At 46.6% G+C, this 14175-nt stretch overlaps 1 protein-coding gene across 1 annotated transcript in view; it reads left to right on the top strand.

The window, feature by feature from the left end:
- Positions 1-1146: 1146 nt before the first annotated feature.
- UBAC2 (UBA domain containing 2) overlaps positions 1147-14175 on the top strand; it is a 154987-nt gene continuing 141958 nt past the window's right edge. The window contains exon 1 of the mRNA XM_012926824.3: positions 1147-1388. Within this exon, the coding sequence (XP_012782278.2) occupies positions 1358-1388 (31 nt within the window). The 5' untranslated portion in view covers positions 1147-1357. The remainder of the gene's footprint in view (positions 1389-14175) is intronic.

The raw sequence follows: 14175 nt of genomic DNA, 5'->3' as shown, positions 1-14175 counted from the left end.
CACGGCCGGCAGGTCTTCCCCCAGCACTGCGGAAAGTGCCACGACACACCCACCCGTGAACAGGGACCGAAAAACAGTTTGCAGTGCTATGAAAACAGTCTTGCCTTTTGAGCTATATGCCACATGGATCAGAGACCCCATCCACGACTTTGAGGGTCCCTGTTTTATGCAGGCTAGTTTTTTTTTCCCCCTTCATCAACTACTTCTGCAAACATAAACAACTGTTTCTCTTAAAAAAAACCAAGAAACTCAATTGAACTAACTTGCTAAATATAATGTGCATTTCAAGCCTGTGAAAAGACTTTACAAATAAGTCTGAAGAATGAAACTTTTTTTTTTCCTTCCTTCTAGCTCTTTTCCGTGTGACTACTTGGGTCCTTAAAGCTTCTGAGGGCGCAGGGATTTTTATTCATGAAAGAATTTCAGATTTACACTCGCCAAGTTTTTTTTTAAACTAATTCTGTATATACTTTCGCAGCCCTGTCCTCTTGAAACAGCCTTGCACGGTAGTTACTTTCTCCCTAAAGTATTCTTTGAAAACGTTTTAGAAACGATTGTGTCGTAGGGCTTTCAGGCATTTTTAAGAACTGCGGATGGACTTGAGCAAAGAGTAATTTCATTCTGCAGTGGAAAAAAAAACAAAAAACAAAAAAACAGAGACGAAGCAGCCCACAGGAGATAAGTCCCTCAACACGACTCGCCCGGCCGCGACAACTCGGACCTTACTGAAGCCTGGTGTGGGACTCGCGTTGAGACCAACGCGGGGACAAAGGGGACAGCTGCACGGGCCCGCGGCCACTCAGAGAAGCGTCCAGCCGGTACCCCGTCTGCACAGCCGCGTCCCAGACTTCTCGGACTCTCCCAAACACCGGAATGCGAGACGACTGTCCACCGTCCCGCTGGCAGCGCGGCCCGGGGGTTATTTGGGAAGACTGAGCATGCGTGGGACGCGCCGAACGTCCGTCTGAGGGAATGTTAGGGACCGTGAGCCATCCGTGACCACCGCGGCTCCTCAGGGTGTGGGCAGCGGTGCTGCGCACGGCCCTTCGCTCCCAGGGATTATCTTTCAGTCCTAGCGCAAGCCTTTTGTAAACACAGGGCGCGGCCGTCGGAAAATCCAGAGAGGCAGATTCCTCCGAAGCCAAACGCACTTCCCCTCCCCAGCAGGAAGGGAGGGCGCAGACCGGTGGGCGCGTCCCCTGGCCGCGCACGCGCAGTCCCGCCGGCGTGCCCTAGAGTGGCCTCGCCGCGCCGGATTCTCGGCGCGCCGGGAGTGCGCCTGCGCGGTCGCCGGGGCTCGCCACCTCCGGGTTCCCCTCCCCCTGGCGCCCCGCGGGGCTCCGAGCCCAGCGGGACCATGTTCACCAGCACCGGCTCCAGTGGGCTTTGTGAGTACTAGCCTCCGCCGTCCTGGCTGCCCCTGAGCCCTTGCTTGAGGAGGTTGGGGGGCAAGCCGAGACCCCCGGCTTCAAGGAAGTGGGCGGGCCGACCCTCCACATCTTCGCGTCCGTACCTATAGGTAGTTCGTGGCCTTGGAGGGGGTGGGCGGGCAGCGGACACCGCCCCCACCGGAGCCTCGAGGGCGAACGGGCACCAAGTCTGGCCCCCGAATCGTGACCCTCGCCCTCACCCCCTGAGGATCAACGATAAGGAGCCCAGGGACTGCTGGAGGCAGGCTGGGCAGTTGGGAGCAGGCTGATACCCCATGTTGTCGTGTCCCGGCCCACTTCTGCTCTTTGGGGCGCGTGTGGCAGGGCAGAAGAGGAGGCCGACCGGCTGCAGGCGACGCTGGGAGCCTGCCCCCTCTTTCTTGGTCACTTTCTCCATTCATTGAGTCTCCCGACATGCAAATTTCAGCCGCCTCTGGAGCGGACCTCTCGGTTTCACTCAGTTTTTTAACCCCCGGCTCCCTGAGGAGCTTTCGGTTCATCAGTGGAGAGAAAAAAAAGTTGGGGAAGTTCGTTTGGCCGAGAGCGCAGGCTCTGCTGCCACTTGTCGCTGTGGCCCTTGGAGGGGCCTCGGTGGTGGACAGCGGCAGGGTACCAATAGCAGCTCCTGGGTTTACTTGACTTTGGGGAAAGCGGACAGGTTAGCCAGTTGCCCTGAGAACAGGCTCTGTTGCAGCCTCTATTCCAGCAGCTGTGTTTACAGAGCGATGGTTTCTGTCACTGGTTCATCCCTGTTGGTACTGAGTATCTCTAGACGTGTGAAGTGGATGTGGTGGGAATAGGGAAACTTCTAACGTTCCTCCGCAGATAAGTCCTGTTGTGAATGTTGATTGTGTTGTCCGTATCTCAAGAACACGTGCCATTGGCCCAGAAGGTGTTGGTGTCAAGAGCCACCAGTGTAGGTTTTAGATTTAATTCACTTCTCACGTTAACCTTTCCCTGGTTCCATCATGATTTCGATTTATGGCACCTTGCGCAGGATGGTCCCACAGCATGGTACATCAGTGATTATAATCTCCATGGTAGCTTTGGATAAAAATCGTTATGACTGTTGATGAAGTTGATGCTTCAACTCTGTCGTTTTTTTCAAAATACATATTAAAAATGAAAATAAAAACAATCTGTTATTGCTTACTAGTGCATTAGTCATTAGAGTGTATTGGTCAACTGTACTCTGAGGAAGGTAATATTTTGTTACCTATGGCACTGTTTATATTTTATATTCATTCCCTGTCGTGACTGTTGAACTCTGGGGACCAGTTTGCTGCCCAGAGAGAGGACAAGGCTGAGAGGACCCCTCGCCTCAGTCATCCTGTCCTGTTTCTACAGTAAATGTAAGGGTAGGTTATGCTCATTCAACACATATTTTGGGAATCTTTGAGTATATTTAAAAAGTTGGTGGAAAATGGAATCAAAAGATAAATTGGTCTGGGGAGGGCCGATATGTGGTGTAGCAGTTAAAGCCATCACCTCTGATGCTGCATCAATTTCTTTTTCTTTTCTTTCTTTTCTTTTTTTTTTTTCTTTTTCTTTTTTTTTGTTGGAAAGACAGATTTACAGAGAAGGCGATGCAAAGAGAAAGATCTTCTGTCTGCTGGTTCACTCCCGAAGGGGCCACAACATACCCAAAGCCAGGAGCCAGGAGCTTTTCCCAGGTCTCCCATATGGGTGCAGGGTCCCAAGGCCTTGGGCCGTTCTCTACTGCTTTCCCAGGCCACAAGCAAGGAGCTGGATGGGAAGTGGTGCAGCTGGGACACAAGCCGCTATGGGATGGTACGTGCAAGGTGAGGACTTTGCCACTGAGCCATTGCACTGGGCCTGCTGGGTCCATTTCTAATCTAGCGCCCTGCAAATGGGCTGGGAAAAGCTTCAGAAGTTGGCCCAAGTGTTTGGGTTCTTGTCACCCATGTGGGAGACTCGAATGAAGCTCCTGGCTACTGGCTTTGACCTGGTCCCGCCCTGGTTATTATGGCCATCTTGGGAGTGAATCAGCATATGGAGGAATGCTCTTTCTTTGCCTTGCAAGTAAAGTACATTTTTTTGACAACTTGATTTTGGTACCAATCTCTTGAAATCCGTGTCTAGTTTTTTTCATAGAGCCCATTTTTTCATGAACTTTATGAAGACTCTTTTCATGCATGAATTTCAATTTTTGTTTCTTTTGTCCAGCATCAGCTTATCTTTTTTTCTACTTTCCAAGAACTTTCTGTCCTCCCCTTGGACTGTAGGCTGTGAACAAGAAACATGGTCACGAGCAAGCCTCGGCTCATTGTTCTGCATTATCTCTGCATTGGAGTTTAAACAGTTTTTTCGAGGCTGATGATCCAGCAAGGGTAGTGGCAGCAGGTTCTTTGCTTTAGAATGTTTTCCTGGCAAAGTTAGCCACTGAGAAGGAGGTAATTACCGTTCCATAAGAAGCTGTATGGCATTTGGTAAGTCCACTTTCCTCTCTTGAGTTCCCAAGGGAGAACACCTGTTGACCCCTGCCATTTCTTCTACCTGTATATTTGCCATGCTCTGTGGCACATAATGGTGCTTGCATGTTAAATTTGCTCTTTAGGATTCTTCATTTTTCCTTCATTCAACAAGCATTTGTTACATACTTGATAAACCATGGGGTAAGGGGGCAACAGGATAGGGGAGAGTTAGGGAGCGAGGGAAGCGGCAGAGGCTGAAGTTCCTGTAGAGTGCTGGGCAGCTGGGACAATGGTGTGAAGCAGTGTACCCATCCATTTGTTACAGAACCTTTCTGCAAAAGGAAGACACATGAATTAAGGAGAAAGACACATGAGGCAAAATGCTTTTAAAAATGTTTCTTTTCATTCTGAAAGTGAGATTAATCATGTGACAAAAAGGTGGAAAACAGAGCAAAACTATGGTTATCATTTCAGGTAATTTTCTTCTCTGATGCATTTATATTCTTCTTTTAAAGCAATTGATTTTTTTTTTAAAAAAAGGCTTATTTTTGTTAGAAAGGCAGATTTATAGAGAGAAGAGACAGATCTTTCGCCTGCTAGTTCACTCCCTAAGCTGCCACAGCAGCCAGTGCTGAGCTGATCCAAAGCCAAGAGCCAGGAGCTTCTCCCGCATGGGTGCAGATCCCAAGGCTTTGGGCCATCCTCTACTGTTTTTCTTGTCTACAAAAAGGGAGTTGGAAGGGAAGCGGGGCCACTGGGGTTCAAACTGGTGCCCATATGGGATCCAGGCACATTTCAAGGCAAGGATGTTAGCCACTAGACCATCACACTGGGCCTAAAGTAATGGATTTTTAAAATTGTGAAATGAACACATGTTCATCAGAGAATCTTCCAAAATGCACTGCAGTGTCAGAAATAAAAGTGGTATTTATTGTTTTTCCAATGTAAAAGTGAATACTCTTAATACATAAGTAAAAATAAACCATCCCACTCAAATATTATTTTGTAAGTTCGTTCCACAAAACCTTTTAACGGATAACGCTAATGACTCCCGTTCCATGTGGTTCTGTTTCTGTGTCTTGTACACCAACATTTCCCCAGTATGCTATGTCTGAAGAAATTTGTGTTCCCCGCTGCTTCCCCCCTCTTCCCCTGTTTGTCTGTAACAGTATTCTGAGAGCATCTCAATATTTTCAGGTATTCCTAAGAAGAGAAAGAGGCATTAGTGAGGTGTGTTACCTTGCAGTAACCAGTATGTATTATTAAATTCCAACCCTACTGGGTTGTGCCAGTGTAAGATTCCACCAGCAATTGAGCTAAAGGGAGAAAAGATTGCTTTACTTATGTTACTACAGTTAATTTTTACCGCAGCCCTATGAGGACAGTTTTTTTTTTCTTTCCTCCATAAAGAAGTCTACTGTATTGCAACTCAGAAGATAATTTGCCAAGATCACAAAGTTAGTATGTGCAGGAGCTGAGATAAGACCTAGACTTGTCTTTTTCTAAAGCATGTTTACTTTTTTTTTCTGCTGTTCATGCCACACAATCAATGTAAAGTTAGTGCCCGTCACAGAAAATGGCGGTGTAAACCTTAGAACAAATCTAAGGGAAAAATGACTGTGAGGTAAATGAGCATTCCGTGTGCCTCTGTAAAATCCCTTCCAGCAACTGGTAAATAAATGTGTTACTAATTTAGCTTACAGAATACACATGTAAGCAGGTAACATGTATTACCTTGGTAAACCTCAGAACAACCTGTGAGGCAGGTAAGGTTGTTCTCCCCAGTTTGCAGATGACAAAGTTGAGGTCCTGACATTGTAATGCTTTTTCTTTTAGATTTTTAAAAAAAGATTTATTTATTTATTTTATTGGAAATTCAGATATACAGAGAGAAGGAGAGACAGAGAGGACGATCTTCTGTCTGTCTGGAGCTGAGCTGATTTGAAGCCAGGAACCAGTAGCTTCTTCCAGATCTTCCACTTGAGTGCAGGGTTCCAAGCTTGGGGCCATCCTCTACTGCTTTCTTTCCCAGGCCACAAGCAGGGAGCTGGATGGGAAGCGGGGCCGCTGGGATTAAAACTTGTGTTGTATGGGATCCTGGCACTTGTAAGGCGAGGACTTTAGCCACTAGGCCACCACACCGGGCGGTGATGCCTTTTCTTAAGGGCTGAGTGAGGGGTCGGGCTGAAAGGTCAACCCAGCCTGGCTGCATTTTCTCTGTTGCACACGTAAGCTTTTCAGCTTTCAAGATGTTTGCCTCCTCTGCCCCCTTCGTGCCTGGGTCTCTGTGGACTACTTGTGGCTCAGGCCAGGGGCACGGCTTGGGTGCCAGTCCCTGACCACTGCTTCCCTGCCCTTGAGGCAGCTGCAGCTGTCTGCATGCCTGCTCTACCAAGTTGCTGCTGCTGACCGTCAGCCCACAAGTCTTCTCTCTTTCTTCCTGCAGCAGAACCAAGACCCAGTGTGCATCCAGTAGTGATGTGTCCTAATTGGGCTATTTTTGTCTCAGCTGGTGTCTTAGTTATTTTTATTTGTTTGCTCCTTTTTTCCTTTTCCCGTAACCAAGTAGGTATCTTCCTTCTCCAACTTTTTCCATTCTCAACTTAGCAAGTTTAGTAATGGAGGTAGAATCTAACCCAAGCTATTTTGAAAATGCTTTCCCAGAGAATTTTAAAAAGTGTTGCTTGTTAAGTAAAATTGTTTCATAACTGCTTTAGTGGTTTTAAGTATGCTTTAAGGCACACTGGGAGTATGAGAGTCTCCTGGAGTTTTTTCTTTTATCATTATTTACATTACCATGCTTTTCCCTGGGTGTTTTCCCTAGGACTTTGACTGACATTGACATTGTTCTCCGTCCCCTTGGTGTAGCATGGTGCAGTAGAAAGGGCAGGATGTTAGTATGTGGAATGCACCTGCTTTGGCCAAGTAGGTTGGGAATGTTGTTGGTGTACTGTTTCTTTACCACTGGTAGGTAAACAAATCAAAGGCTCTTGGCAGGCACACAGCAAGGGGATTTATTAACTGCTTCTAAGACTTACTGGGGGATGGAAAAAATATAAGAACAAAATGTAAAATCCCATTTTATTGTAATGTGCAGACTTGATCCTGATTTATGTATTGCTGTTGTAAAAAGAATTGATTCCTTTGGTAGTTTCATTGTATTTATTTGTGTGAGAATGAGAGGGGTCTCATGTCAGGTGCTTTATTTCCCAAATGCCCGCAACAGCTAGGACTAGACCAGGAGGATGCCAAGAGCACAGATCCCGAAACTGATGTTTTACAGGGTGGCAAGGACCCAATTCCCCACCGCATACTTTTTTTTTTAAGGATTTAAAAGTTTTTTTTGGAAAAGACATTTACAGAGAAAAGGAGAAACAAGAGAGAAAAAAGATTCTCCATCCACTGATAGACTCCCCAAGTGGCTACAACGCCGGTGCTGAGCCAGTCCGAAGCCAGGAGCCAGGAGCTTCTTCCAGATCTCGCCTAGGATCCTAAGGCTTTGGACCATCCTCTCCTGCTTTCTCAGACCACAAGCAAGGAGCCGGAAGGGAAGTGCAGCAGCTGTGACACGAATTGGTACTCATATGGGATCCCGGCACTTGCAAGAGGAGGATTAGCTGATTGAACCATTGTGCTGGGCCTAGCACTCAGCTCATTGAGCCGGCCCAGGATACACATTAGCAGAAAGCTCAGATCTGGAGCAGAGCCAGAACTTGGCGCCAAGGAACTCCAAGAGGGCAGGTGGCATCCCAAGAGCTATCTTAGCTGCTGTACCCAGGGCCTGGTCCACCCTCTATGTAAAACTTCTTCTTCTATGTGTGTGTGTGTATGTGTATGAACATTTAGAAAAGCAGTGTATATATAAAGTATCTATATAATTATATTGTTTTTTCCCACTTAATCTTACGTGAATTATCACATGTGATTGATAATCTTCAAAGCTAAATTTTAATACTATTTCTGTTTGTCTTATTATGAAACTGAGACACACTTATAAAACTAGAAGCATTAGGAGTGGGTGTTGGATCCCAGCTGTGAAGACCCCAGCTGAGGGTCTGGGTGGGATTCCTCTGCTTGGCCCCATCATCCTGCCGGTGCCGACCTTTGGGGGAAGTGGCGATAACTCAGGGAGTTGGGTTTCTTTCAGCTGCTTGGGAGGCCTGATTGAATCTTGGGCTCCTGGTTTGGCCCCTGGTGTTGTGGACATCTTTAAAGAGCAAACCAACAAGCAGGAACATTCTCTTAATCTCTCTCTGTTTTTCAAATACATAGATGAATAGAAAAAAATTTTAAATTATGCAAATACATAAGATGGACAACTAATCTCACCAAATAACCATTGTTGATAGTTTAGTGTTCATTCTTCCAAACTTTTTCCATGCGTTTGCTTAGTTTTAATTTTCTCTCTGTAACACACACACACACACACACACACACACTTACACTTGACCTATTTATCTGAAAGTGATTAAGACAGATTGAGCTGCACTGGTTCACTCTCCAAATACCTACAACAGTTGAGGCTGGGTCAGGTCGAAGCTAGGATCCAGGAACTCCATTTGGGTCAGCTGCAGAATGACAGGGCCCAAGTTTTCTGCTGCCTCTAGGAACACATTAGAAGGAGCCTGGGTTGGAGATAGAGCCTTGGCTCAAACCCGAGGAATGTGGATGTGGGCATCCCAAGTGGTGGCTTAACAGGCTGTGCCATGATGCTTGCTCCTGTGATTTTAAATAGCAGACAGAATCTTTATTTTCTGGTATATTAAAATTTTGGCATAATCAGTAGATTCCAATGTGAACGTGAGAAATTATCCCAGGAATGTGTATACCTGTTGGGTACTACTTGTTAATTTACATGTGTGTGTTACACGTGGGTGTGTGCTGTGCTTGCAGACTGTTTTATAATGGTAACCAGACCTTCCAGGCTTTGTCCATAGGTTGATTTTACGTTGGAAAATCAAAACCAGCAGCCACACTAGCATTGCTACAGTTGTCTTTACTGTGGGGCCAGGGTGTGTGGAGTTGGATTTGTAGGAGATAGAGCTCGGGGCCTCGGTGCTGCTTCTTGGGACATCTTGATTTTCTTTGATCATTCTCTGCTACTTCAGGCTCGCAGCACCTGTTCCTTTAGTGATGCATCTGTGTTCTTCCCTTCCTTCCTTTATTCCCTCCCATTCCCTCTCCTCTCCCTCCCTCTCATCCCCTTTCCTCTCCTCCTTTCTCTTGCAATCTCCTGAAGTCTAGTTTTGTTTTGTTTTGTTTTGTTTTCATTTGGAGGACATAGGTGGTGAACTTCTGGGTCTCTGCCTGGCAATTCTTGTGCGGTACTGAGTAGCTGGATCCTTAAGTGCCAACTGTGGGTTTCCTCTTTGTGCTGGACCTTGTTGCTTAACAGACCTTAACTTACATGACAGGGCAGTGTGCAGGCTCTGCTCACATTTGCAGATCATGGGAATAAGATGGTTTTCACATACTAGTACAAGGTGCAGAGTGGGGAGCTGGCAACAGGCCAAGCCTTATGGGTAGCACCTCCTTCTATCAGTGGGCGTGGCTCTTGTATGCATTTTACTCCTGAGTGAAGCTGCTCTTTTTAGAACCATCCTCTTCCTTTTCTTGCCACTTCACCTTCATTGGAGTTGTTAAAAATGATACATTTATTTATTTGAAAGGGAGACTGGTAGAGGAAGAGACAGAGTCAGATCCTCCATCTGCTGTTGACTCTTCAAATGGCCAGGACAACTGAGGCTGTACTAGGCCGAAGCTGGAACTCCATCTGTATCTCCCATGTGGGCAGCAGGGACTAAAATACTTGGGCCATCTTCTACTGCGTTGCAAGACACATTATCAGGGATCTGGAGCACAAGCGGGGCAGCTGGGACTGGGACCACTTCTGATACTGGACGCTTGCATGGCAGGTGGTGAAGACCTGTGTGCCACACGGGGGCCCCTGTGTCTGTGATTTGACGTCATCCCAAACTCTCTTTTAATGTCTTTCAGACTTTTGGTCCCTTCAATACCCTGTCAGCAAATTGTCCCACCTCCCTTGCCGAATGTTTCCCAAATTTTGTCTTGGGTGGGCTTGCTTTCCATCTGAGGTATTGGGATGAATGGTTAAGAGTGAGTTTGGGGAAGGGTTTAGTTGGAGGACTGACTGGCCTTGCTTGGTGGTGCTTACTTGGCTGCAGGTGACTTCATCCTGAGTGTGATCCCAACAGTAAACATATCAGAAGCAGGGGTGCAGCTCTTCTCGGCTCTCTGTGTCCTGTTGGTGTCAGAGAGGTCTCAGTGTGGTGCTCATCTGAAATACCTCCCCAGCAGCAGCCTGTTTCCCATTGTAACAGCAAGCAGCCCCGTGTCTTTCTGTTAGAATTTACTAATGTTGTGTAAGTGTTGTGGGTTCTTTCTGTAGCTACCACCTCCACCTTATAGTGGTGAAGTGACACTTGTTTTCTATTTACCATTACACTGTGATTTCCTTTAAAATAAATATGTAAATCATAGCACAGCAATTTAAAGAATAGTAACCTGAAATGCTGGTACTGGGACATGGTCCCAACGGTGGTGCAGGGTAGGAGTGGCCAGCCAGTAAGAAGTGCTGCCCTATGATCTGGTGCTGGTTCGTGTGTGGGATGTTGGGGTTTTGTGAAGTCACCCTGCTGTTTCATTGAGCCTATTTGACCCTAGGCACGTTTTATAATGAATCTTGGTGTTTGAGGTTTCAGGGGTCTTGTGTCCCCTGTAACTGGTGGGGTTTCTCAGTACCAGTGGATGCAAATGCTTGGCAGCTCTGGTGCTCCATCTACTCTCAGGGGATTCTGGGGGGCCATGGGTAAAGTTGAGGTGTGCGGACAAGCCCTGGAGGTCATGCTCAGCTTCAGCCCCCAGCAGATGTGTGTGTTTTTGGCCCCTGCTGGCACCCAGGCGGATGTGGTATGTGTTACAACCTGTGGAAGCAAGACCCCTGCTACTCCTGGGGGCTCTTGGTTCAGGTTCACTGCATCTCTGACGGCCTGACCAATCCCTGGTCTGTCATGAAGCAATTAGCAGTAGCACTTGGCTGCAGCCGGCCTGCAGCTCTCAGCTTCCTGAGGTCTCTGGTGAACTGGCTTTGCATGATGAAAAGCTAGCCCCCCAAGCTGTGCTGCTCCAGGCAACCACCCTCACTCTCTGCCTCCATGCCCCAGCTGTATTTCCTCTGGGTGGCTGTGGTGTTGGGGGGATGGGAGTGGTGAAGTTGGATTGAAGAGAAGAGAGCTCCTTGCTAGTGATTCAGAATTGGGATTTGAGACCCTAGCCCAGCCTCTGTTCACTCTCTGCATGGCCCACCCCTCAGTGTCCAGGCACACTGTTCCATGAACACCCCTGGGCAACACTGCCACCTTACAAGGGGCTTTCCCTGAGCCACAGGCTCCTGGGGTTCTTGACTTTGCAGTACATTCTCTTGCTACTTATTTCCCTTTTCTTCTCGCATACAGCTTATTGTGCAGGTCTAGAGCTTTTTACAAACTTCCTAATCCACTTTGTCTGCATTGTCCTTACTGTGGAATGTTTTACCCCATATTTATGGTTAGCAGTCATGCTATTCTTGCCCCTTTTAGTTTAAAAATCACTAGAATTGTGTTTCATGTGCAATGATTACATTTACCAATTGCTGCTTTTTATATTTAAGGAAAGGGTTGTTGTTGGTATGCAAAGTCCCTGGGAGACATGAGCCTGACTAATATTATGCACTGTCTCGGGACTAGAATAAAGGACAGGGGCCGAATGCCATCGTTGGGATCTTAGCAGGTGCACATGCTGTTCCCTGGCATGAACATCTTGATGTTTTGTGCTGTTTCTGGTTGCCTTTTAGATGTTATTGCTCGCCTCCATTTTACTTGTGAAATAAGTTTTTATACTTGAGCACAAGTCCTGCATTCTGCCTTTTTTATTTCCTGGAAACTTTTTTAGCACTGTCCTGATAAAACTTGTGACCCTTGGTACAGTAATAGGTGTTCATTGGCTGCTTCCCTGAGCCAGGCACCTTGCCCGCTTCTTTAGGGACCTGCTGGAGGAGCTGTCAGTGAGGCAGGTGCCCAGTGTCATTGAGTTCCACTTGGTGCCTCAGGGACAGGAGCTGATCGATGGATAGCTTTCAGCATTTTACAAGAGGTGTAACAAAACCAAACTTGGCATGGTGAATGTATGGCAGAATGCGGTTAAGATGCTGCTTGAGATGCCTGCATCGCAAATCAGAGTATGTGGTTTGAGTCCCATCTCTTGTGTTCCCATTGTGTCTTCTCACCGATGTACATGCTGTGCTTGAGAAGCAGTAGATGAAGGCTCTGTCCAATACTTGGGCTCTTCCCATTCATGTGGGAGATGTGTGGACTGAGTTCCCAACTCCTGGCTTCAGCCTGTCCCAGCCCTGGCTGTTTTGAGCATTTGGGGAATGAACCAGCAAGTGGAAGATCTACATTTCTATCTCTCTCTCTCTCTCTCTCTCTCTGTGTCTCTCTGTCTCTCTGACTCTCTGTCTCTCTCTGTCTACTTTTTAAATGAAATGAAGATTATGAAATAATTTGGAAAAGAATGTTTCTCTTTGTCAAGAGCTATGATATAAGTTAAGGTAAATCAAGTAAATTTTGCACCTTAACTTCCTTGTGGTCTTAGTGGAGGTGACCACCAGGAAGCACTCATTCTACCCCCACCTGATCATAGGAGATGCCATTTTATTAGATTTTCTGCTAGACGACTCAGAAGCCTGAGGAACGAATGGGGGCAAGTCAGAGGTGTCCCTTGCTGTGCCTGGCTTCCTGCGCTTTGGGGGACTTTGACCCTGGCTTCTGATTCAGTCCCTTTTTAAGGAAAAGCTTGTAAGAGTTGCCTTATGAAACATCAAATGACCCTCTTCTTGTGGGACGCTGAGTTGTTTACAGAGTAGCTAAGTAGTCAGAGCTGGAAAAGGCAGGTCTGTGGTAGAATACAGTGGCCCTTCCTCTCATGGTGTGAACCACACTGGGTTTTTTTGACATGCCTGACTTGTGGGGGCAGGCAGAATTGGTGGGTTGCTGGTCTCCATCTGTCTTCAGCTAGAATACTTGTGTAACAGCATGCAATGTTGAGCTTTGCAAAACCTGTGGTTACTGTCTTTACTGTGCCAAACATATTTTAATTCAGGTGAAATCCACATTGCACATGACTCACTGTTTTATTCTAATCGTGTTCAGGTTTGCAGTTCCTGGCTCCATGTGTTGGTGTTGTGTGGTTAATTCCAAGCACAGTCTAATTCCAGAGCTTTTCCTCAGCTCCACAAGAAACTGGGAGCCACTAAGTGGTCCCTCCCCCACCTCCTCCTGCTCTCTGTGACAGCCATATCTCCACTTTGAATATGCATTTGTAAAATTTGGGCTCTGCATAGAAATGGAATTTGCAACATGTGGCCTTGTGAGTTTGGCTTCTTTTCCTGAGCATAGTGGTTTTGAGGCTCATCTAATTGTAACGTTTATCAGGACTCCTCTTCTGGCTGAATAATAGCCTGTTGTGTCGCTAGACCATGTTTTGTTTCTCAGTCCATTTGCTGATGGTCTTTGAGTTGTTTCTGCCTTTGGGCTGTCATGATAATGCTGCGATGAACATTCATGTGCAGGGTTTTTTTGTTTTTTGTTTTTTTTTGTTTGAACATTTGTTTTCTGTTCTCTTAGGTTTATGTTTATGAGTGGAATTGCTGGGATGTATGGTTGTTTTATTATATTGCTTTTAAAGATGTATTTATTTGCTTGAAAGGTAGAGTTACAAACAGAGGGAGGGAAAGAAGGAAGGAGGGAGAGTGAGAGTGATAACAACAGTGAGAGCGAGAGAGAGACAGAGAGAGAGAGAGAGGTCCTCATCCCTTGGTTCACCTCCCAAATGGCCACAACAGCCAAGGCTGGACCAGGCCAAAGCTGGGTGCCTGAGACTCCATCCAAAGCTCCCCCATGGGCTGCAGGGGCACAAAACTTGGGACCATCTTCCATTGCTTTCCTAGGTGTATTAGCAGAGCAGCCAGGACGCAACGGACACTAAGAAGGGGGCTGGCACCGCAGGAAGTGACTTAAGTCTTTGTGCCACAATGCCTGTCCCTGCTTGACTTTTTGAGGAAGCAAAAAATGTGCATTTTAAGTATTAAAATAGCTTATCACAGTTCATTGTTTTTCTATGGTCAGAAGAACAGGTGTTGAAATTCCAGTTCTACTAGTAGCTGTGACCTTGGGAAAGTTAGCTAACTTTTATTAGTCTCTCTCTTCACCCAGCCTTTTTGAGTAATTAATTCCTGTCTAAGGATCCCCTTA

Source organism: Ochotona princeps, chromosome 12 (assembly GCF_030435755.1).
Source record: "Ochotona princeps isolate mOchPri1 chromosome 12, mOchPri1.hap1, whole genome shotgun sequence".
NCBI classification, from domain to species: domain Eukaryota; kingdom Metazoa; phylum Chordata; class Mammalia; order Lagomorpha; family Ochotonidae; genus Ochotona; species Ochotona princeps.
Note: the sequence above shows the minus strand (reverse complement) of the source record. Positions and strands in the feature narration are given on the sequence as shown.